This window comes from Columba livia, chromosome 8, assembly GCF_036013475.1.
Source record: "Columba livia isolate bColLiv1 breed racing homer chromosome 8, bColLiv1.pat.W.v2, whole genome shotgun sequence".
Taxonomy (NCBI): domain Eukaryota; kingdom Metazoa; phylum Chordata; class Aves; order Columbiformes; family Columbidae; genus Columba; species Columba livia.
In genome coordinates this window covers 12483200-12508315 of record NC_088609.1, presented here as the reverse complement: position 1 = coordinate 12508315, position 25116 = coordinate 12483200, and the positions used below count along the sequence as shown (strand labels likewise).

The 25116-nt window shown below is 41.6% G+C and overlaps 2 protein-coding genes across 48 annotated transcripts in view; one reads left to right on the top strand and one right to left on the bottom strand.

The window, feature by feature from the left end:
• FGGY (FGGY carbohydrate kinase domain containing) overlaps positions 1 to 24991 on the top strand; it is a 309627-nt gene extending 284636 nt beyond the window's left edge. For 40 of the 42 annotated variants that reach the window (XM_065072026.1, XM_065072063.1, XM_065072061.1 and 37 more), the window contains 2 exons: positions 23815 to 23876; positions 24735 to 24991. In XM_065072026.1, coding sequence (XP_064928098.1) covers positions 23815 to 23876; positions 24735 to 24816 — 144 coding nt within the window. In that variant the 3' untranslated portion in view covers positions 24817 to 24991. Of the gene's footprint in view, positions 1 to 955; positions 23463 to 23814; positions 23879 to 24734 lie in introns of those variants that run through there. The other 2 variants (XR_010474282.1, XM_065072060.1) reach the window with 2 other exon arrangements.
• Positions 23481 to 25116, bottom strand: part of LOC102092395 (E3 ubiquitin-protein ligase RNF170) — a 28319-nt gene continuing 26683 nt past the window's right edge. For 5 of the 6 annotated variants that reach the window (XM_065072088.1, XM_065072085.1, XM_065072087.1 and 2 more), the window contains one exon: positions 23481 to 24499. In XM_065072088.1, the coding sequence (XP_064928160.1) occupies positions 24041 to 24499 (459 nt within the window). In that variant the 3' untranslated portion in view covers positions 23481 to 24040. The remainder of the gene's footprint in view (positions 24500 to 25116) is intronic. The other variant, XM_065072086.1, reaches the window with a different exon arrangement.

Here is a 25116-nt window from a genome sequence, read left to right as displayed (position 1 = left end):
AGCATATCCAATAATGTCAGAACATATGTGTGTATTTTATACATACACACATACATATATCAGTCTGCATAGCATGCTCCTTCAAAAATCTTTTTCAGTGAAACTAGATCCTTTGAACCAGCTATGTTGTAGACTTAATAATTTAAAAAGTGTTTGCTCTTTTATTGTAATATGTCAGGAGGTTCCTGCCTCTTTGATTATGGGAATGTTTTTGGCTTACCCTCAGTACAGTGCGGGTTCTGTGGGTGTTCCTGGAGTAAACTTCTACTAAGTGCTTACCTGAGACTGCCGGGAGCCAGACTTAGGAATCCATACGTCCCATCTCTGCTTGGATCAAAAAAGTTAATACCAGTACATAAAGACAAAAGAATAAATACAAATTGCAATCAGTGCCTTAGCACTGCATAGGGAGTCTGATTTCCCAAACACAGCCTCTGCCTTTTTCAGTGCTTCAGCAGCTGTTTGTGTCACATCTGGTTCCAGGGGTTTTGCCAGACACCAGAAGAGTTCCTTTTGTTTCACAGAGTTCCAGGTCAAGTTCCCTGCGATAACTCTGAAACAGAAAAAGGGAAAGTGGTTTAGAAACTACTGCTATTACACATCCCTCTGGGCATTTGTAGCATACTTCTTTCCATCATAGTGCCTCTGGCGATCACTGTGAGCCAGGCGAAGCCCTGAATCCTGTCCAGGGTGCCACTACTTCCCTGCAGTGTGAAGAAACCACCTGTGTGGGTTTGAGGTGGTTTGGGGAGTGGGGCAGCCAGGTCACAGCCACTGCTCTCTCAGTCCGTGTTCTTTTCACTCAGAAAATATGGACACACAGAACATCCTCAGAATCTACCAAGGCATCACTTTCTCAGAGAGGAAAGAAATTGTAACCATGCAGGTTAATTTGCCAGATTCTGCTGTGGTTTTTAAAAGCTCAAGCCCATTGAAGCTGCAATTTCATCTTTAGGTAATTCCATGAAGGAAAGATTTATAACCACCATCTCTCATGCCTGGTCACCATATGTTGTTGCTTCAAAGAATGTCGTCTTCCTCGTTGTCCTCTTCATCTACTCTCCCTGAATTTTTCTGCTCTGTGGTAAAACTGAATTAAAACTATTGATCTATGCAAAAAGAAATTAAAACATGCAGTGTGGTAAGTTCTTCCCCATTTCATCTTTTGGTTATTTAGGCTCTAGAATCTCTGGAAAGGGGAGAAAATCTTCACAATTTCTTCTTGCAATTTCTATTATCTTCTCATTTGCCCCTACAAATGCTACACCCTTTTTCTTCTGGTGGTTTTGTTGTATCTTGATTCTTGTGCCTGGCTGGGTCACAGGAGACAGTCCTGTGTAAAATAGTGTGACATAAGGATTTTTGAAATATACACTGGATTTTTTAATTTTTGTAATATATGCTGCATTGAATGAAATAACCTTAACATTGCTGTCGTATATGGGTGAATTTTTTGGTTCTAACCATTCCTTTAATGCTGAGCAGCAGGGTCCTGGTTTTCAGTGTGACTGTTTCTATAGTAAAAATATAGTTTCCGGTTTCGCAAGCCGGCAATTCCTTCTCAGTGAAAATGTTCAATAAATAAATGTCAAAGTTTCCAGTATATGCTCATTATTCTGCCTCACTTGTGTGTAATTGAAAATGGGAAGAAGGTGCTGTTTGATTTGGCAGTCATCCAGCTCTTTTTGTTTTTTTTTTTTGATAACCTACTCTTTGGGACAAAGCTGGACTCCAGGGAACAGAATTATTGTCTTATAAAATCCGGCAGCCCACTGACTATTCCTTAATTGCATATTAAAGCAATTAATAAAATTACCTGAATGAAACCAGATTACCAGATTTATTTTGCATTTGCTGTTTTAACATGGGTCATTGTTACAGGCTGATATGGAAGGGAAGAAACTTTGTATGATTTTCTATGATACATTTTACTGGTAACTTTCTGTAATCAGTTCTTTGTAGTCACTTTGGTGTAAAACATTGAGCTAGAAATCAGAGTCTACATGACTGCAAGGTTTTTCTGGTATAAAATTGACTTCTAAGGGAGGCATAGTCTTGTCTTTGTTAGTTTTGGTTGTTCTGCAAGTTGGTGATATATCCTGCAAAAAGATAGGTGAAAGCTTTTTCAGAGTGGATTAGAGACATATGAAAAATACCTGGATTCTGTAGAAAGAGGTGCTAGGGAATTCCCCAGTGTGAAATAGCTGAATTGTTTAGCAGTAGTAGCACTTAAGTCAGTGAAGTCCCCTGAGGATAACAGAGGGCATATCTATTAGTGAGATATATCACAGCCAGGAATTTGAAGTCACGATGCTGCAGGTAAAATGATTCACTTACAGCTCTGGGCGAAAGGAATTCAAAAGAGTTTTGTTTGTGCACCGCTTGATTATGCTTAATTTAATGGACATCACCTCTCAGTTGTGTAAGGAAGTTGTTGGGTGGTATAGCATAGGGGATGAAATCAAATAATAAAACCTGCAGATAACTCAGGGTTTATAAAGATCCGCCAGGAATAACGTGTGATATGCAGTATGTTGGCCTCTTAACAACGAAAATGTTACTGTCCTGAATGTGAAGAAGTTCTTTAGTACAACGGTTAGTCCACGAACTCAGTAACGGACCAACTGGCAATTGTGAATTGACAACATTTCATTAAAAAAGCCCATAAATGTACTGGGACATACTCAAAGTTTCTGCTGACAGAACTGGAGGGGATGAGGCCACTTCCATTTCCGGATTCGGCAGTCTCTGGTGTAATTTTGTTCCACTTGGTTCAAGGGACATGCCTCAGTCCATGATCTGACCCTCTGTTCCTCTTCCAAAGCATTACCTGTCAGGTCCTGGATTGAAATTAATAGAAGTGTCTTGTTGATTTCCATATTTTCAAAAGCAAGAACTGAGTGAAAGATCATGGAGTCGATAGTTTTTTCCTTAGAAATGGTAATAACTTGGGAAATCAAAAGAGGAAATAAAATTACTTCTCCCTGTTGAGTTAGGGAATTTTGCCTTCCCTCATCTCATTAAAAATTTAAAGCACTCTTGTTTTTGAGCAGGGTGAATTAGTAATTAAGTGCTATAATCAACTTATGTAAACATAATCTTGAAGGAGAGCACCTAATTAATCATGTTGTTGGCTTGCCTTACCTAATTAATGCACCTTTTAGTAAAGGTCTTCCTGCTGTGTTGGGGTGGGTTTTTTTTTCTCCTGTTCCCTTAATCAGAGGATTTTGGAAAGGCAGAGGAAGGAGATGGTTGTTCTTAGGCACCATGCTGTACACAAGGAGTGTGTGAAGATGCTGTGATCTTGTCTTCCTTTTCTTCAAAAGCTCCACATTTGTACATGTGGAGTTTAAGCCCAGGGTTTAGCAGAGCCCATCCTTGGGCAAGGGTAGGTGACAGCTCTTGCTTTTGTATTGGTTGAGTGTGACCTCTTCATCTAAGTGATTTAAAAAAAAAAATCCTTCCTGGATTGTATATGATCAGTCTCAATTGACAGGACATAGGTTCCGTTAAAAATTAACTTTAAATTTCAGTGCATAGCTTATATATCTACTGTTAAAGACAGTGTTCTAATGGCAAAAAAGTTCAGTCTTCCCAGTCCATTCGCTTGTTGTTCTTTTACTTATGACTGGCAGCAAAGTTTTTGAGGAATGTGACAGTTCATGATATGGACTCCACTGCTTGCTGAGAACCAAACTGTTTTCCACGTAAACATCTGAGATGTTTGATGACTGTGGAGTGTATTTGCAGCTAACCAGGCCTGGACTCAAAGCAGTGACTCAGCAGTAGCAGAACTCTATCTCTCTACCTCTTCCCTTGGTGTTTTGACACTGAAATACATCTTTGCCTAATTGAAAGAGGGTTTTTTTTCTTGCATAATAAAGTTAGATTCAATATGGCATGCATGAAACCACCAAGATACTGGCAATGCCTCTGGCTTTTGTATAGGGTCAGCTGCCTTCTTACCAGAAACCTTTAGAGAAATATAGATGAGAGAGGAAAATTAAAAGGCAGTGATTTGATGGCCTCTGTCCAGTTCCTTGTGGCCTAGTGTTTATGGTACAAAGAGTGCCTTTCTAGTTAGCATATTTTGGCCTTACTGTCAGAAGTCTTTGCAGTAAGGGTAGAAAGCAAATGAATCACAACTACTCTTTTGCCCTAAGGATGATCCTTCTGTATTAAAGCTGAGAAATACAAATGCTTGTCTGTCTGTGCCAAGCACAAAATGAGCTTTCAATCAGTTTTGAGAGTGTGATTTCTAGTTTTTGTTTTTCCCCACTTTTCAAGCCACAATAAATATGTAGAAGCATTTCTACTTTCTTTCAGCTGACTTTGGTGGACAGGATTTCTGTATGGTTGGAAATGCGTTCTTGGTGGGAGTTAAATCACACATACAAGCACCACCACTTAGAGAGCCAAACAGCTGAGATGTGGCTGTAGTTGATAGCACAATGTTTTCACAAAAGTGCTAAGAAAAGTACCCTCTGTCTTGTTGCTGTTTACTGACATGTGATACTGGTTGACATCTGTTGCCCTTCTCATTTGAGGACTGTTTGCTTTACTAACTTTAACATTTCCACATTGCTATGCTGTCAAAGTGTAGACACGCAAATCTCCTTGGAGTCCCCAAGGTCCTTTTATGAGAAGCAGAGCTGCCATCATTTGATATCATCCTGCTGACTGCCTTTTATATTGGAGTTGGGAGGAATTATTCAGTTGCTGCTAAATGTTCTTGGTGGAGTGCAATGTCTAATGCTATATGTTGTCATACGTTTGATGTATTATCAGATCAGTACATGCTGTACAGTAGTGTTTGGTTCATTGTCACGCTGGGTGATTTGTATTTGTTTTATATCACTTGAAATTATTACAGGTAAAAACTTGTCTAAGAAATGTCAAAGTTTGTTGTAGCAGGTCATATCGCTACTGAAATGACAGATGATAGTCCATAATCATAATGCAAAATTCTCAGTTAATGTAAATCAGTATTGCTCCAGGTTTTCAGAGGAGTGACACCAGTTTACTCTGGTGCCCTGATCTAATCAAGCACTTAGGTACATCATCTGACTTTCAAGTAGGCAAGAAGCTCAGCTGAAGATAAGCAGGACTGCCCCTGTGCTGAAGTGCTTTACTGGATCAGAGCCCAAACAGGGATCTGACACACAGTTCATGGGTAGATGACACATCTTGAAATGATAAAGGCTGTTACAGCTCTTGCAATTGGTTCATATTGTTACCCATTCAGAAACAAGCTGTGGATGCTATAGGTAATAGGATACAAAGGCAGTGTCTTTTGTGAAGTGCTGTCCTTTTGTGGAGACTCCATTTTAAATGTCATCCAGTACACACATTCAGATTTGGAATTTCTCAGTAACTCCTTAATGACAGGGAAAGGCGGCTGCAGTAAGTCAGTGTAATGTATTGGCTATAACAGAGCTACCCATTTACATTAGCTGAGTATTTGGCACCAAAGTACTAAAGTTGGAGGCAACAATCTCAGAAATCCAGTACTTGTGTAGCCATATTACTTTTCTAAAAGTAGGTGGTTTCATGAAATAGCACACTAATGAAATTAAGCATGGCCTTTTATTTGGGCATCAGTGGAAGAAGATGGGCACTGTGTGTTAGAATATCACTGTGAATTACCTGTTCATTAATTCTGAGAGTGGTGATATTTTGTTACTTACTTTTTACATGTATAAGTCTAGACTGGAAAGGTCATAAAGACCTCTCAGATACTTGAATGACCAAAAATATCTATTTAATCCTCTGTTTTTATGCTGAAGGTGTAGCCAGCTTTGTGCATTGGCACAGCTCTGTTGCCTTCACCTCCATTCTGTACCTTGTGTGCTCATACCTGTTTACTGTGTTAGAAGCAACTGTATGTATACAAATACAGTCTCTCCTGTCTGTAGGCTCAACACATATATGGTTATGCCTTTTAGCTTTTAATAAACTCATGTCAGCTGATGTTGGCAAAGAATAAGATTTAGTGTATTGTTAATCTGCAGAAGTTGAGACTCTTACTAAACCAATGGTATTCTTCTAATCTGTCAGTCAGCACAAGACCTGGCAAGCAAGAGAAAATACGCAGCCTAGAATAGTTCAGGTTCTGCTGCTGCATATTTTGTAACAAACCATGAAATAACTATGGTGGAGTTTGCTCGAGGAGATGTACAATTACTTGATTTTTTTTTTCAAGCAGACTGCGATTAGGTTGTAGATGTAGTTTAATAATATCACAACCTTAGAGCTTTTCTAGCTTGCTGGCCCTGTCTGTTCTTGAGGAAAACCATAAATATGAGGGAACTGTTAATATGTCTTTATAGCAGACAGATACTTTCTTTAAAATATACTGTGATCTATCTCCTTTCTATTTTAAGGACAGATGTTACCCACATACTTGGAGACATAGCTGAAGTCATTTGGACCTTGGACTCCCCTTCTGTCCAGGCCATTTAAGCAGGGAAACGTGTGACAGCAATATTTTGTAGGAAGGATGAACACAAAGGAGGATACCACAGATCCTTTGTAACCGTCAGCAGTCAGTAAGGTCCTTTTCAGAGCATGTCTTGCTTAAATGATGTTTGGGATGTCAAAAAGTTAAAATCTTTCTGCCCTCATGTCTTCAATAGCTGAGCAGAACAACCTTCAAGTTATGCACTGGAGAATTGGAAACTCAATCTGGGTACATGGTGAGATTAATTTTCCATCTGGGATTTGCACTCTTGCTATGTCAGCACAGGGGATCAGACTGTTCTGCAGCAAAGCGCAAGCATGTAGAGCCGCAGCACTAGCTGTCTGAAATGCTTCAGGTTTTTTCACAACACTTTTTTTGAAGGACATTATGATCACTTGGCCACGGGATTTGATGCCACTAGTTTGTATCGCTAGAACATAGTTTTACCACCCTATAGTTGAAGAAGTTTTATAACTTGCATATACTATGTTGTCCTTTTTCCTAAAGATGTCTAGAGAGGTTTGTTTCTAAAAATTTGCCCTATTTGTATAGTTTAACAAGACTTTGTTTACTGTCTGGGCATTACCAATACATTTCATTTTATTGTGGTTAACACTTAAGACATTTCTTTATTCCCCTCCGTAGAATCATGGATCTGAAATGGTAAGAGAGAGATCTCATGACCTTTATTAGTTTCATTAGCAATAGAAGGCAGTTGCTGTATAAGCATACTGGCTTTCCTCATCCTCAGAGTTGGAATCTAATTCTTATTCTCCATTCTTTGTTCAGCTAAGTCATAGGATTTGTTTCCTTGGTTTCTTAGATATAGACATATAACGACTATTCCCAGCCCTTACTTGCTTTCTTGTTTTGAAGCAACTTTTCATATCCACTGTGCTTCATGAAATTGCTTCATAGCTCTGTTTTGTTTTTATTGGGACAAGTGTCCATGTAATGATCAGCAAAACCATAATTGTCACTCTTGAGGGAAATACAAGCAGAAGGGCTAACCAAGTGGGCGTGGAAAAGCATAAATTGCAAATTTTTGCACAAATATTGCTCCACATGAGGGTTGATGAACACTAGAAGAACACAAATAAGGAGAACGGCTGTGCCCTTATCTTTCTGTGCCTTAGAAGCATGTATAAGCATCAAAAGTGAGGTGGATTGTCATCTACAGGGGATGTACTCCATGTATAATACTCCTACACGTTGCATTCCCCTGAGCATTACTAACCTTCAGTACATAAATGCGTTTTGACCCACCTAAAGCCTGTTTGTGTGTGTACCTGCTATAAGCTGCTGTTTTCTGCACAGCTTTCCAAGAGTCCTTAGGTAGAATAGGTAGAAATTTTAGGGAGGACTGTAGATGTATGTAGTTTTGATGGAAGCACATTGTTTTGTCAGGGAAGAGTAAAGTGATGTGGCAATGCCCACCTGGCTCAGCAGAGTGAGGAACGGTTAGATCTCACCATGTCACTTCTTTTGGAGCTTGGGAAGCACAGTGGACCCTCCAAGGTAACAGTCTGAAAAATAACCCCATTTCTAATCCATATTTTCTCCTCTGAAGAATCTCTCCACAACAAGAGTATGTGTGGAAGGCTCTACCACAAAGCCCAGCTGCTCCCTCCCAAAATTTTGGGGAGAAGGATGATAATCTGTCACATTTGGAAGGTCCCTTCATTGCCCAGCCCTGTAGCTCAGGTCTGAGTTAAACACCTTCAGCAAAATGTTGCTGAGTCTAGCAGCCTTGTGTCAGACTCGTTTTGCTTTCGAAATGTCTGGCAAGATTTGATTTTTGCCTTATTTTCCCAGACTAGTGTCCTTCTATCTTGTGTCCTGAAATTATGGATTTCTGTTAAGTAGTTTAGCTATTGAATCCTGTATCTTTAGTGCTCGAGTGTCTTAGGCAGATAAATCGGGTATGTGTTCACCTCTCAGTTGGAAGCTGGCACATAGCTTAGGTGAAAGAGAAATGACCCTAAAGATGCTAAGCTGTTTGAAGCCCTTCTGATAAATGGGATCTTTTTGTGATGAGCTATCCTCACTTTCTTTGGCTGGTTGGCCTAAAAACTTTGTATATACAAGCACATTACTCATTGTTTACTGGTCGTGGTTGTAAGGTTGTTTAATTTTGCAATAGTCCCATCTAAGGGGTGATTCTTGCATTGCATGAAAGGGAGACTAAGTGAGCTTTTCATTTGCTTTGTATAACTTTGTCCCTGTGGAAACATTGGATAGCCAGCACATTTGCCATAAGACCCAAAGTGCCAGATTTGTGGCTTTCTGGACATGGAAGTTCCAGTCATTCCAGAGAAGAATGAGAGGACTGGCATGGAACGAGACTAAAAGAAACATGAGAAAGAATATAGGTGTGGGGGAGAATGGGGCTTTTCTTTTTTGGCACTAAATCTCAAATATCCCCACCATCTCCCTCTCCCCTGCTCCCACTCAGATATTGTTTATTCTTTCCACCTGTGTTCTTGCCACCTTCTTGTTCATGCGTCTCTTTTGTTTATATTTTTCCACTTCTTTTTTCATCTGTGGATTCTTTTTGTTCTACATCATCTTATTTTTCTTCTGTTGTTCTCTCTGTCCCTTTCCCTGCTCTTTCCATATCACAGTCTCTTACCTGCGTCCTCATGTAATCAAAAGCAAAGAGGAAGAGATGGCTTGTGGCTCATTCAGTTCTGCTGCCTCAGTTCTGCTCTCAAGCTCTGTAGTAAAGCCTTGTGGTATATGCAGTGTTTTACGGGTACAGCAGATCCACATGGCACTGACTGGGCTGGGCAAGCATTCTTGGAGTGGAAAAGCAAAGATTTATGATGGCATTGATCACAGTGCTAAAATAAACTGCCCTCCCTTCGCCAGAGGAATACAAGTTTGTAAATGTCAGTTTTTTATACACAAAATGAAGGCCACCGACTAAGGAAGCCAGCTGCCTAGTTTAGGCGTTCAAGATCTGAAAATGGCAAGTCTTCAAAATCAAAAAGACTGATAAAGTCATTTATATTACAGCAAACCATGTCACAAGTCATTTGACTTTTTCTCTTACAAACATCATTTATGTCTCAGGCCTTCTAAGGCCCAAATAACATCTGATACTCCTTAGGCTGAGCCGGCTTTAATAGGGGTAGGTTCCTGTTTCCACTTACAGCGTACCACTTAGAACTCTATTTGCGTCGTGTTTACAGGCTATAACTGTTACTTATTTGTCATTTTTATGGTAATAGAAAATATTGTTTGTCTGTGATTTAGTCAAAGCCAGGCTGTTGAATAGTTCCGTGTCCACAGGAGCAGCAGAGAAAAAGTGACCCGAGATGGACTTCGACTCTTTACCTCATTCATTTTTCTCACATGGCTTCAGTTGTGCAGGTCATGCAGGTCAGTGGGCATGAGTGGGGATGCAGGTCCCTTGCCGTCCGTCCCAACCAGTGCTGCAGCAGAGTGTTGCTCCATATTTCTCACACACTTTGCGGATGAGCTGCATGCAATTTTTCTTCCCTTTTGCTTTAAAAGAGGCAACACTGCAGTGTGCACTGTCTGAAAAGACACAGCTTTGCCTTTTTTTGCCCTTTCTTTTTTTTCTGGTCCTCTCATTTTTCTTCATCCCCTCCCTTCCGCTCCCAGATTTCTGTTCAAATGTTTTTACCAGGTGCTTCAGGTACAAAAATAGTTAATTGCAGCTAGAAAATATGAAAGGTGCATGAATTCTCAAGTCTCATTAACAAGGCCTATACAGACTTGAAAGGGGAAGGTGAACCATAGCCAAAGGTCAGAAAAGCTTTGTCCTGCTCCAGACCTTGCAGGGAAAGTGTTCAAACACCCCCAGCCTGAACAAGTATAAATAACCCCCAGGGCTCACTGCCTCAAGTGACTGCACCTTAATTAGGCAGCAGGGCTCTTCTTCCCCCTAGTGGCTGATTACACAGGAACTGTTTTGTGCAAGCATTTCATTGGGCTGCCTTTTTAACTTTCCAACCTAATTTTCCTTCCATCCACTTTTTTTTTTTTTTTTTTTTGCTATGTTTTTTAACTTCCTCAACTTCTCCTAATGTCATCTGCCATTATTTGGCTTGTGATTTCAGGAAGCAGGAAATTATGCTATGGATCAATAATACCTTGTATCTGCAACACAGCAGTAGGATTTAAGGTTGGAGAGGTTTTTGCACATATTCCACCCATGCAAGCTAGCTAGATGTTTCCTGCAATGTTCACAGTAAGGGCTAAGGAACAAGAGCTTTTCTTTATTTATCAGCATCCCTGTTCGTATTGTGACTCCTGGAGTATGAACAGATATGAATATCCAGAAATGTTAGACACCTCAAATCAGCTGGCTTGTTTAATGTCCTTGAGATAAGAACTGAATTGCCTGGCTTTACAGATCAAGCAAATACCATATGAAATGCAGTGTAGTACTTCTTAGTGACAGTGGGGAAAAAAAACTTTATTTTCCCATGCAGTTCTTATTAGCAGCCTAGTAAAGGGAGATAATGCATATATTGGGTAAAACTCATCAGCTGTGCTAGTTCAAGTCAGACATAAGCCACTGTAGTGTCAAGTTCTTCTGAGGTTCCCTTGGTATAAATAAAAGCAGAATTTTGCAATAAGAAGATAATGTATGTTATCTAACTTGAGCATCAGAGTACATGGTTTTTATTCCCAGTTTTGCCACTGACTGTGACTTTGGGCAAGTTGTTTAACTTTGTTCTTCTTCCAGCTGATTTGTGAAGCAGATCTAGTGATGTTTAAGTAGCTCATAGACTGGTTTTATAGCTATATTAAAGGTGATAAAAAGAAAAGTGCAAAGGAAATCTATGATGACACTAATGGTGTTACTCTGGTAGATTAAAATAAGTAAGAAAGGAGACTGACAACCCAGTTGCACATTAATGGGATCATCCTTTGACTTTTGAATGGGAAACCAAAATCTTACTTTAGAATTGCAACCAGTTTATTATGTGTCGTAGTTTCCATTGCTGTGTATATAAAATGAAAGTTGGCCTATATAGTATGACATGACTACAACTCGCAAGTTTGTATCAATTTCTAATATTTTAAGTATTCATGACTTTTCAAGGTTATGTTATACATTTAGAACAAATGCACTTAATACGCAGAATTCCTGTTTTTAGAAAATATTTGAGGGGGCATGGGAGACCACATCCTTTAAAGCACAAATTCACTCCGTTTGTATTAGCAGTACTTTAGGAACAACAAAGGCATTTTCATTCACAGACTTGTACCTTTACACATCCAATGCTGTATCTAACACGTGACTGAGAGACTGGGGGTTCTTTTTGCTCAAGTATGGAACCTTTTCCAAGCTACAGTTGAAGGCATTTGCTGGAGACTTCTGAAAATTGGTTGTTATCCTTTTTTGACTGCAATGGGATCATGATTAACAGAAACAACAGATGTATCTTGCATTGCTGAGAATTTTTTTATTTGCATCTGAAACTGGTTTGTTTGGTCAGTAACCCAATGACTGCAATGCAAAACTTTCATCAGGGTAAGACCTCCTTGTTACAACTGTATCCTTTTTCTTCCATGTCTGGGTTGTATTTTTTTTAATTAAGTTACTGAGCTGTAGAATGGCCTGCATTCCTTCTATTCCTGTAAAAGTGAAATGACTGACAGCTTTTCAGTGGCACATGGTCATTTACTGGAAGAGGAAAGGGCAAGATAGGATCCTACCAAATTTTTCACGCATTATATATAAGAAAATACTGTTGAGCATGAGATAACTGTCTTGTCAAGCAGTCTGTTACTGATCTAGTCTGATTTTATGTAGATCTGCACAAATTAAGCTAAGACAAAAAATCTAGCAAGAGTAGAATAATGTGTGAGTTTAGAAAAGTTGTATAGTACAATTAAGATTTTCATCAGATAAAAGTAATTTAATTTCCCTCCTCTCATTCTGTACTTGTCACAGCCAAAGACATACCTTTGAACAAAAAAGAGCTTTTTTTTTTTTTTTAATTTGCTGTATTAAGCAATTTTAAAAGTACAAAATTGCTGCTAATGGGAAAGCAAAATGAATCTGGGATTTTGAGCTAGTGCAGCATTCGTGCAAGTAATTAGCCTGTACAAAAGGAGCATTCATCTTGAAATGACAGATAAGCACTAAGGACAGGACTGAAAACTGTAAATATGTTAGCACTTTAAGTGAGAGCACAGCTCCAGCACTTGTTAGACTCATCAGCTGCTGTAAACAATATGGATCTTTGAAATGATCTCTGCTGAGATCTCTGCACTTTAGATAATGATATAGTTGTTCATTTTTACTTCTTCTGTTTTCTTTTTTCTGTCAGAAAGTACTTTCCGCAAAGAATAGGCTTGTGCTGCTGCCAGCACACACTTCTCTTTCTCCATGAGCAGCCCCAGCGAGGGCTGTGGAGTCACTGTGGGGAGCAGAGAACAAGCCTGCGGAGCTGGGCTCTGCCTCTCCTGATTGATGCACAAGCAAGGAACAGTATGTACAGCCGCAGCACAACTTTCCTCTCGTGGCTGTGCCTCTACCCAGGGCCAGGAAAGGCTCTTTGAGGTCATCCAAGCTTGGTTCACAGTTAGGACACTTCAAGTACAGTTATAAAAGGCATGCTGTTCAGGTGGTGGTGGTAGCAGTTTCTCTAGTGTAGCTTTGCAAAGGGTTAACAGTGACTGAGCTGTAACAATGGAGGGTTTCATGTTGTGCAGACTGCATACAATAGAAATTAATTTGAAACCAATAAATGCACTTTGCAAAGGACACTATAAAAAGCTTGCATACCACAATAACTTGCAAACACTCACTGACCTCGGTGAGGTTCTGACTGGTGACCTACAAGTTAAAAGCTCCATGAGCCATTTGAATCTCAGCTATTCATCTCTTCTCTCAGCTTGCTGTCTTTAAATGAAAGGCCAGATCCTCAGCAGCAGGAATTGGCTCAATTCTTAGGATCGGCTGAATCGTGAAGCACAAAGTATTTTTTCTTCAGTTGTGTCCCACATTGGCTAGATTTCCCTCCTAAGTGTTCGACATTAATCTAGTAGTTTTATTGATTCCTGTGGAATATATGAGAAACAGAGGTGCAGAAGGCTTGCACGACTTGTCCAGGATTAATATTCAGGAGCTGAGGTATCCAGCTGCCTTCCTTAGAGTCACAGAAGTTGTGCTGGGAAGAGCTTTCCCCCATAAACGCTTTAGGAGCAGTGGGTTAGAAAGTTCTCAGGAAAAGGGAGTGGAGGGGCTTGGAAATGGGAGCCTCAAGATGCAGCTCACTGGGGGCTTTGTGAAAAAGGGGAAATGGGCCGGGACAGCGAAGTAGAAGCAGGAATGGTAACTGGCTCGGTGGTGCAAGGCGAGAATGTCTCTCCGGAGGGATTCAGTGCTGTTCACCCTTCCTGCAGATAAAAAAGACAGCTTGTGGACAAGCTCACAAACCCTCTCACCTACCCAAAATTTGGGAGTGAGGAAGTGGAGTCTGTCTAGTGTGCTGTACTCTGCAAGCTCTCAGCTTTAAAGATAACCCCTGGGGCAGGACGGTGCTATATTAGATCTGGGGCTGTGAGCCAGCCAAACTCTGCTGCCACTTGATGACTCACTCACTAACTGCACTTTTAAATCTAACTGGTGTTTTCAGACACAACCAGCTATTATTTTGGGCACAGTCAATTATAAAATGTGCTCTTTTTCTATTTACCAAATGAATAGAAATGCATTCTTAGAAGATCTCCTAAAGAAAAAGATGCCTCAGATAGATACCTTTAAAAATTCCTGCTGGCAGTGCTGGGTGGCAGGTTTAGATTTTGCTCATTAAAAGAGGTAGTGTGATATTACTGTAATCAAAGGCTCTTTCATGGTTCTGGGGCAAGTGGGGCTTAATAACCCTTGATTTTGGTTTTGTATAGAAAAATGTCAGGCCTGACAGGTAGCTTACAGTGGTGATGAGTGTGACTTTTGACATTTAACAAGAATAGTTTATTCCCAATAAATTTGTGTAAGTTGGTGCCTATAGGTTTTTCTATGCAATAAATGTAATTGCAGTACACGGATTGTGCGTATGAAGAGGTTTCTGCTTACAGAGATGTTTTAATGCTAAAGAGAACTGTATTTACAGTTTCCCAGTGGTTTCTGAGAGATAGAAGCCAAACTTTTTGGGAGCAAGGGGAGCAGAACAAGTACTCTCATGTGATTAGAGTTTCTTTGTAGAAATCTCTCTGGATTCTGTGTCCATGGGAATCCCACAGTTGAGATTGAGGTTCTTCTTGCTGCTGTTAGAGCACATATGGCAACAAACTGGCTGTCCCATGGGTCACACCAGGCTTCCCAGGTTTTTAAGGAATCAAGAGCTTTCTAAAACTTTGTAGCAATATGTATCCAGCATTTAAAGTGCTTTTTTAGGAACAGGACTCAAAGGACAGTTTTAATGGCAGAAAAACAAATAGGAGCAGTAGTTTCTCACCCCTGCTCATTTTCAGAGCTGGAGAAGAGACGGTGCCCCTGTTTTTAACAAAACAGGACAATATCATCAGCAGGTCAGTTTCCGAGTTTAGTCATTTGCAGCCTCTAATTTGGGAAAGAAAAATAACTTTCTGGAACAGTATGCTAGAAAGGTTGCTAAGTGTTCATAGCCATTGTGGCACTGGAGCATGGCAAAGAATGCATTTGAAAGATGAGAGGAAAAGGAAAGTCTCCTCAGCCAGTGCTGGAAATAGGGAAAGAATAATTAGATGGAGAAGAGTGAAATGATGCAAATAGTTTCATTTTCTTTGTGGAATAACCTTAAAGCAAAGTGTCGGCAGAAATTGTTTCTATGACAAAATCCCAGCTAGATACCCCTAGAATTCTAAAACCCACCAACTGGCGAAATGAACGGAGAGACGCGTGCAGATTAATTAGGTTGAAAAAATGTTTTGACAGCATAAGCGAACATATGGAAAGAATTGAGAGAACCTGATCGAGTTCCCCATGTGTAAATGATGCCTTAGCTGTAGCTCATAAAGCAAATACAGATGCAAAAAAGAGGAAAAAAAGCCCTCTTTCCTATCCCCTCCCCCCAGTAAACCCCAATCCATTGCCAGATGGCAAATAAAAGTTTGAACTCAATGACTAAATGCAAGGAAAGCTGTATGTTCAGCATGAATGTGAAAAGAAATCAGCTGAATAAATCTGAATTTTGCACCTTGAAGGAAGTGGTGCAGTTAAACTAAATATTGTGTCAAGTACACAGCAGAGCGTCAGGATATCCTGTGCGGATGCTTGTTCTTCAGCTTCTGCGTTTATGCTCCCCTGTCCAAATGACTCCTCCTGCTTTCTGTCCACCTCATTTCTTTTGTTGTGCAAGTTAGTGTGGAAACACATACCTGCCCTACCTGCCCTGCCTGCCCTGAAGCTTTTATCACCTCAAGTGGAGGGTAAAAGGGCATATAATGCAAGCAGAAGGCCAAAAAGAAGTCAAAGAAGCAAATAACTCATTCCAGGTTGTGCAGCAGAGCAGCACTCCCAGACTTAGTTCACTCCATCAGTAGCAGCGATGAATATGGAGAGGTCTGATTTAGCTCATGGCTGCAGGGCAGTGCCCTGCATCAGGATCTGCTGTAGGAATCTGCTCTCTTGACTCCCAGGTGAGCTTATTTTCTGTGAAACAGAGCTGCCTGTCAACATAATGTTTCCAAGCCTAAAAAGTGAGTTAAATCAATATATAGTCATGTGGTTTATATGGACAAACCTTCTTAGTCTGTTGTGACAACGATGCTCTGTGATTTAATGAATTTATTCCACCTTGCGGGGGTGAGAGACCAGTGAGGAGGCAGAGTGTGCCCCAGGTTGTAGAAACCAGCCTGGTGGGCAGGCTGGATAGACCTCTGTGCTGCTGTGGTTGCTCCTTATCCCTATCTGTGTGAGCTGAATTTAAAGCTATCTTGGATTGTCATACACAGACGTTGTGAAGTGGACACATGCTTCATGAATAATCTGTCCAAGCCCATGTCAGGGTAAGTGTGGCTGAACTGTGCCCCAGCTCTGGTGCAGACTGCTCAGGTGGTGCCCACAAACTGTTGATTCATGGCACCCAGTGCCAGCAATCGGTGAAACTGAAACAGGAGCTAAACACTTGGGCTCTTTCCATTGCCTGGGTAAGCTGAAACCCCTGCTAAGCTGTCAAGTTTGCATCCAAGCAGCTTTGGCCATGAAGAGGTGCCAGCAATGGAGCCCTCACAAAGCAAACTGCTTAATTATTTGATAGTCAAAGGCAACTCAGGGGAGTGCGGAGTCAAATCAACAACAAACCAACCTATATTTAGTAGCAGTGTGGCTGGAGCTTAGACCCAAACATAGTTTCCAGCTGATAGATGATGTGGCAGTCATAGCTGACCCTCATCCCATGCTAAATTTGGTCTGCGGAATAAGTAATTAATGCCATCGCTAGCATGACAAGCCACCATTTACAACAGCTGCATTGCCACTGCCGCTGTTCTTGTGGCTTTGTCTGTGGGCTGGCCAGCTTGGCTGAAGCACAAGCTCTGGGTGACCCTGAGCTATGGTGGCCACAGTCTGACAGTCCATGGAGCCACTGAAGCAGAGTAAAAGTAGGTTGACGTGGTACCTTGTCTTCATCTACGCTTGTCTCTACTGTTATGTGATCTCTTTTCCATTTGTTCGTCTCTGATACTGAGGAGTGAACACCGTGCTCCTGTGGTACAAGGCAGATTGAGTGATATGTTAATGAGAGAAGATGGGCTGCAGTAGGACTGAGAGCTCCCTGTACCATCCACAGAACAAACTTAGGGACAAACCTGGAGTTTACAGACTCCGTAGACAGGCCAGACCAAACCTGGGGGAAAGCAATGGGCACAGCCTATTTCAGAGAGAGGTAACTGAAAATCAAAGGAGTAAATTATGTGTCCCAAATAGCTCAGGGAATCTGTTGCAAATGTTGTGGATCCTGATTCAGAGCCTGAACCAGGAACCTACCTTGTTTCAGTATTGAGAATCCATCCAGTTGGCCTCTGGCAGCTGAAGTTGAGTGGTTTAGGGGTAGAATAATGTTGGACTTCTTCTAAGCTACCTATCTGATTTCCCTTCACCACAGTAACAGTCTTTAATAAACAAACACGTAAAATATTCCACTTAGATGTGCCAGGACTGATATCTAACGCATGGATAGTGAGGTTTGCAAGGCCAGTGACTTTTCCTCGAAGACAGACTTGAACTGAAGTCCTGAGCTGGTGTCCTGCTCACTGGACCCCTGTCCTTCTGTCTTCTCCCTCCTTCTCTGTGGTCTCACAGACAGGCAGAAACACTCACTCTCTTTGAGGTTTGATACGAACACAGAAATCGATGTTGGAACAGAGCAAAAGGAAAATACAAGCTTGTGTGAAATTTTCCACCTTTTCACTAAATGAATGAAAGCCAAATTTTCACACTTTGGTCTTAGGTGTGAAATTTTTGCTCAGCTCTCATATTTATCCATAATGTGTTTTAAAACTTGGCTTGCTCCATTGAGAATACCAGAGAGAATTGAGTTACAGATTTTGGGCTTTGTGCATGCTGCCAAGATCTGCCCCTATAACTCAAATAAATGTAAGGGGAGAAAACAAAAACACTAGAAAAATACTGTATATGGTCCATCACATGCTTTCTTTATGCAGTCATATACCACTAAAAAGTAATGTTCTGCTAGGGCTCCGTTACATAAATGCATCCATGTAACTCCTGTAAGCATAGATAAGATTAATTTTTCAACTCCAGGCTATCAAGTAAGCAATCCCTAAATAATAACCTATAAGAGAACAGCAGCCTTGCTTGCAATTCTTAGAAATTTTAAAAGTATTTCTCCAACATCAGCATGTCAAGAAATCTATATCTGAATATATCTGTGACTGGACTTCTTAAATGATGTTAGTTAGCATCTGTTAGTCTCAGGTTATGTGTGTGGAATAGCGATGAGTGAGAGAGAGGTTCTTCACTCTTGAAGAACAGTAAAAAATATTACATATAACATTATTTACTTGATTTGTTATGAGAACCTAGAAGTGTAAAGGAAGTCAGCCTGTTAGTTCGAAGATACTTACACCTTCTGAATTCTGCAAATCAGAACAAATCTGGTGGGGAAGGATGTTCCTACGTGTCAGTTTGTTGTGAATAGGGTAACTTTTAAATTATTTTCCTGTGATGCTGGATCTGGGACAGCAGAGCTGTGCAAAAACACCAGTCAAGTCTGGCCTGAGTGGGAGTCTGCGTGATGTTTTCAGGGTAACAAACTCAAAATTTGTGTTTCAAAGCCCTGTATGGTTCAGAAACTGAGACTCAATTTCTCTGCACACACTCATGTCATTCTCAGGAATATGAGAAGCACATTTGTTGGTATGGATTTCTCATGACGTTTGGCTGTAAGCGTCGCAGCATTTGATCACTTGGGGCTTGTATTGCCACAATAAAAATGAATGTTATTTCCTACCTTTGCATAAGTACTAAGATGAGGTGAATTAACAGCTTCATCTTGGGAAGAGTAGTAAGCCATGCATCTCATTCCAGCTTGTTCTGAGATTCCTGAATTAGTCACGTTATAACTTAGAGCTCCAAACTGGTTTACAACAGGGTTATTTTTCATCATTCCCATCACTCATAGGCCATTCATGGTGCAACAGAACCATGGCTGTCACTGGACAAGCCATAAAGCAGCAGCATTCTCAGAGAATACTTACTTAATTTGTATTTGAGTGCCTCTCTTGGTTTTCATGTTGTCTGCAGATCCTCCCTGCCAGCGGCTGGCACAGTGTTGCTGTAGCTGGACCATGGTATGGCCACAAGATTTGGGGAGCTTTGCCGTCTGCTTTTGTGTGTGCAGCCCAAATGCTTTCAGCCACTGGAACTGGACAGTGAAACTTTAGGTGATATGTGGTTGTTTTCACTGTTCATGCTGGGTAAAAGTCCAAAGCTGTCTTGGAATTCTTGATATAAATGGGGAAAACACAGCTGGGAAATTGTGTTTTGCCTTAATGCCTCATCCATTTAACTTTAGATACAATTTTTAAAGTACCTAAATAAAGCAAAATCGTGAATTCTTAAGGGGACTGATCCTCCCAGCTCATTAATTTCAATGGGATTTAGTTAATTGACTTCCTTACCTGAGGCTAATGTCCCTATATTGGATTTCTCATTCGATGTATACTTTTAGGGGCCTGCATTCCATTAATTTCCAGTAACATTCAGTCACATCAGTCCTTGAGTGACTGCTGAAAATCAGACTCAGGGACTGTTCCCGAGTGGTGTGATCTTCCATGGCTCCCTCTGTGGTCCTGAGGATGATAAGCAGGATCCTGCTGGGATGCCAGGAGCTGGGATTTCCCTGGCTTTCCCAGGGTTTTCCCAGTTTTTTTCAGGGTTCCTGGGAGATCTGCTACCTGTTGAGGCCCCCCGATATCTTAAATTCATCTGCTGCCCTGGATGATGCTGAAGAGCAGCATTCAGCCACCAGTACCAAATGAATTGGAACGAGGACTGACCTTCCCAGCTGGGTCACCCTTCCAGCAAATGGCAGCTCGTTCTGAAATACTAGTTGGCCCTGGAGAATTTGGTTCCCTGGGCCTGTGATCCTTCTGTCCCGGGCAGGGTAACCCTGTTTGACCAACTCTCTCCATGGTCAGCAGAGTGTTTACTGGCTTGTATCTGTCTCAGCTTTGACACTCTAACAAAAGGTTAGAAATTATGAATGCATCCCTTTATTTCTGCTCCACAGTGCCTCTCTTTTTTTCTGTGTAAACCCTTCACTTGCCTCTTGCCCAGCCTTTAGAAATGATGATCAAATGTGAACTTTTGGGGTTTATTTATAGCATAGCCTTTATGGATAGAGAGAAAAGAAATGATTAAAAAGCAATTTTACAAAATATTTTGTTTTAAGAGAGAATTCATTGTGTTTAATTCACTGTATTCATTGTATGTCTAGACTGGCAAAGAAGATAGAGCGTCATTCAAGTTAAGATTGTGAAATTCTTGGTGACTGGAATTATGGATTTGGATGTCAACCCTCAAACAAACTATTTCTGAACAGCAGTATTATCACTTTACTATATTTAAGGCTTTGTTGCAGACAGAACAGTGCACAAGGTTGATCTGATTCAGTAATGCGATTCTAATGTTCCTTTGTTTCTGATTTCATTATAAATTCGTATTTTCAATGTTCTGTTCCCTTTTGTCCCCAGAAAATTGTTGAAAAGACTCTCCTCTGGGAGTAAAGTTTTTGTTCAAACTAACAATGACCAAACTGACTTTAAAAAACAAAAAAACACACAACCAAAATGCAAATTAAGAGAGGGAAATAATTTAGGATATTTTTAACAACGCAGAATGAGTGAGTTGTTGAAGATTGCTGGCAACAACATGTTATTCCACATGACCGCGGTAATTGCTGTGAGACCTTAATGCTGTGGATTCTCAAAGAACTGTGTATTTCCAGTAGATTTAAAAATATAAAAGTATTTACCTGATAAACTGGAAAGTTTGCTTGGGCATCTTCCTCCTTAGCTAAATGTGTATAGATAGGTGAACCAGCAAAAGATAAGCAGCAGCTAAGCCCTGTTCCCTAGTTTAGGTCAGGCTTTGAGGGAGTAGTTTTCTTTAGGAACCTGTCCTGCTGCTGGCCCCATCGTAGATTCTTTTAGGTTGCAAAAGACCCTTCAGATCATCAAGTCCAACCATCACTTCAGAGCAGCAGCTCGCTGGCTGCCCACAGAGGATGGGGTCTCTGTGCTGGGGGTTTCAGGTCTGGGAACACTTTACAGGGAGCTCAGGAGGTTTTCATCAGCCCTGTGGAGACTTGGCTGGTGGAGTCGGCATTGGTGTCTCTTCTGTCTTGAACCAGCATGAAGAGACCTGGAGTTAGATGAGTAACAGCATAAAAATAAAGCCTGAAGATATGTTTATCTGAAAAGGCTGGCTTATTTCCCAAAGAAGCAGTGATGCATTTTTCAGCACTGGAAGTTGTAAGAGGCCCCAGAACAAAGCAGAACAAAGCTGTGTAGAGTCTCTATGGCGGAAGCAGAATGTGTCCTGGGAACATCACTGTCTGTGGCTGTTCTCTTAACACTGCCCAGAACAGGGCAGCAGCAGACAGGCCCTGTGTGTGTGCACAGAGGGGGTGAGTAGCAAAGTTTGGCCCTCCCTTTCATTTATGTGACACCTGAGAAAAAAGTGGATTTGTCTTAGTTTGGGTTTATTTTTGTGTGCCATCTCCAGGGCAACTCAAAAAGAGACGTAAAGCAGCGAGCAGAGAGCAAGGTGACTCTTCCCATTAGTAAGAATGCTTTAGGGACTTGGCCTTTGCCTTATGTTTTCTGTAAAACATAACTATCTGTAAAAGCAGTATTAATGTAATAGAGGGAATTGTCTTTTACTTTGAGGTTTTATTTTCTGTGCGCTCATTCTTTTTTGGGGTAGCCTCTAAATACAGCTGGCCATGTAAGGGAGCAGTAAAAGACAGGCTGTTGTAAACAGGAGCAATGCTTGAGCTAGTATCACCTGTTAAAGAACAGGGAATAAATGCCCATTTCTCTTACTGGGAAATACACCAACCTTTCCATGCCAGTATTTTGATCTGGCTGGTGTGCAGAGACTCTGTGCCAGCAGGCTCATGTGTCCCAGAGGAAAGAACACACTATCTCACTGGAAGTGTTATTTCAAGGGTGTTTCTTGGGAAATCAAAGTCTGATCAACTTCTGCACATATGAAATAGTGTGAGTGAATGAGTGCACAGAACTACTCCCTGCTGTTTCATCAGAAGCCCTAGCAGAGTAAAATCCTGACTGCGCCATCACTCGCTGTGCTTTTTACTTCAGTAGAGCTATGTTTTTATCCGGTATTAACCCCCTGAAGTTGACAAATGTAGAAGGTAGGTGTTCCACGTTCTAGTAGTGTATTTGGACCAGCATTATAAAAGGACACGTTGATGCTGAATGATGAAGCACACATGTCCAGAACATGCCAGGTAATACTGCAGGTTTAGCCTGGCAGGCAAAGCTGGGGCTGCCAGTGGCGCTGGCACACGAGTGGCATCCTGGGCACCTTGTGGCTGGCTGAGCAAACACTGCTGTGCACAGGAGGAGTATCTGCTAGCTTCAGGGGCAGCCCACTTACCTCCTGGCATTTAGGTCATGATCAGGTTTCTTAACACAGGGAAAATGGAAAACTAGGTACAGTCTGCCAGTCATCTTGCTTATCCTCAGAGCCTCCCTGCCTGTCCTGGGCCAGTGAGACTGTGCTTACATTCCTCACGTACATTGTAAAGTTCTAGTAGATCCTCAGCTGTAAAATGCTGGATTAGTGGGAAGCAAAGATTTTACTGCAGCAGATATTACAGCCTCTTAAATCATCCAACCCTTTTAAGAATTCAGCCATAGCAGTTGACTAGATGGCTTCCAGCAGCAACACAGGCTGAGTGTTCTCCAGGGGTCATCCCAATATTCTCAAAGTGTTGTGCTTTAGGCACTAACATTAAAACAGATTTAGGGTCTTGCCTAGAAACTATGAACAGATTTAGTCAGACACCAATTCCTGCATCCTGATCTTTTATGTTTGACACTGTTCCATCTGAAAGCTATTGCTTTAATGCTCCTCGTGAAATACCTTCCACTGAAAACAGCCTATGCCTGCTGCCTCCACCCTTGCCTGAGAGCTTGACTCTCTGTTAACATTGGTGATTAGTGTCTTGTTCCAGCAGGATTGCTGAGGAGATTCCACAGAAAATCAGAATCTCACAGAGCTCAGAAAAGGAATCAAATTATTTGGTTCTCTCCTTTCCACATGAGACTGTCCCAGAGACTCCTTTTGCAGGGGATTCTGCAAGATCCCTTCGTCTGACTTGGCTTTGGCCAAAAGCGGTGCAGGATCAAAGTCTATCTCTGACACCTTTGTACTGGAATGGGAGGGCAGCTGTGGGCTCTGTAACAGGACTTTGCAAGTTACACTTTGCTTCTGGAGCGCGCTCGAGTCCTCCCTTGCTGCAGGGAATTGATACTTTATGAATGTGATTAAGGCATCTCATGTAAAATATCATTTTATTTGAGAAATATCCTCTCCAGGGATGCAGTGTTGAACATTTCCTTTGGTTAATGTAAATAGTAAAAGATAAGTTTGTTCTGCCTTGGACTCCGAGTAAGAAAGAGGAACAGACTTTGGTTTACTGAGGGGTCTGCTGTACTTTATTCTCATGACTACTATATAATGAGATTGAACATACTTTATGCCATCTGGCTTGTTCAGCCGAAACAAAATACATCAGTAATGTTCTGATTGGTTTTGAAACATCTTGTTCTTGTCAAAAAGTATTTTAAATCCAACCAGGCTTTTCCAATTTGTGTTTGTCTTTTACTAGGAGGCCATGGCGAAAATGGGGAAAATTGGGAGAGTCGTGCAGCCTAACCACGAGCATAAAAGGTAATCCCAACTTTGTGAGAATTTGCTGAAAATGTCTCTTTATAGCCTCGGTTGAATGCAGTAGTATTTATCACCCAGAGTTTTTAAGGGTTCTCTGGGTATCCCACTCTTTCCCCTAGCTGAGCGCAGTCATGTGCTGTCAGTGATGTGAGCCTCGCAGCTTGTCACCTCAGCCCCTGCCAACCAACGCCACCGGCGGCGCTAGGGACGGGCTCACCGGTTCGAACCTGCCAGGCGATGGAAGCGCCCTGAGCGGAGTTTCCAACCCGACCGCGGTTCCCGGCTCCCTCAGACCTTTTCATAATTCCGCGTGTGCTTCGTCCAGCGAGCCGCACAATCCCCACACGCCTGGCGGACGGGGGCGAGTTGGGGCCCGGGGGTTGCGGGGCCGCTCCCGCCGGCGGCGGCTCCTTCGGCGGCAGCGGCGCACGGGCACCCCCTGGCGGCGGCGGGCGGTCCCGCGGGTGCTGGGTCTGCCGCGAAAGGCGCTCCCGAAAGCGGGACGGGGTCAATGTCCGGGGAGCCGTGAGCTCTGGGGCTCTGCCAGAGGGTAGCAATGGGTAGAAGAGCAGAGAAGGCCCAGGGTTTACCCGTTCCCATCGCCGAGGACTCTGGAAGAAAAACTGTCTGAAAATCAAAGCTGGCTATAGGGTAAGCAAAAGGTATAATTATAACTCGAAAATCACTTGTTTGGGTGGAAGCTCTGCTCTGGCAGCATACAGCATTCTGATCCTGTTAAAAGTTGTAATTAGGAAAGAGTCAAAGCTTCTTTGATGCTAAGTGAAGGAAGTAAATGTGTATTACGGGGATTTAAATCTTAAAATCTCAGGCTTTGTTGAAATTAACTTTCTCATACAGGTTTTATGACAAGAAATATGAAGTATTTTTGAAACTTGTGGAACATCAGAAGGAGTATCGCTCTATCATGAACAGTGTCTGATCCAGAGTCACGTAATCAGGGAACAGCAAGGGTAAAGAATTTCCAGATCCTTATGATGAGGGTAATCTTTTCTTACTGTAGTATCCTTGGTAAAAATATAATTTTATCATTTAAGGTGTATATTTTAATGAGAAATAATTTAATGAGAAATAAAATGCACCCACTTCACTGTGAAGCACTGGTTATTTTTTGTCAATAATCCCTGCACCCCAGTGAATAATCATTTGCTACAGTCAGAGAGGACAAGACAAGCAGCCATAGGTACCCCGGTGCCGGTATTTACAGACTGGCCACAAGTGG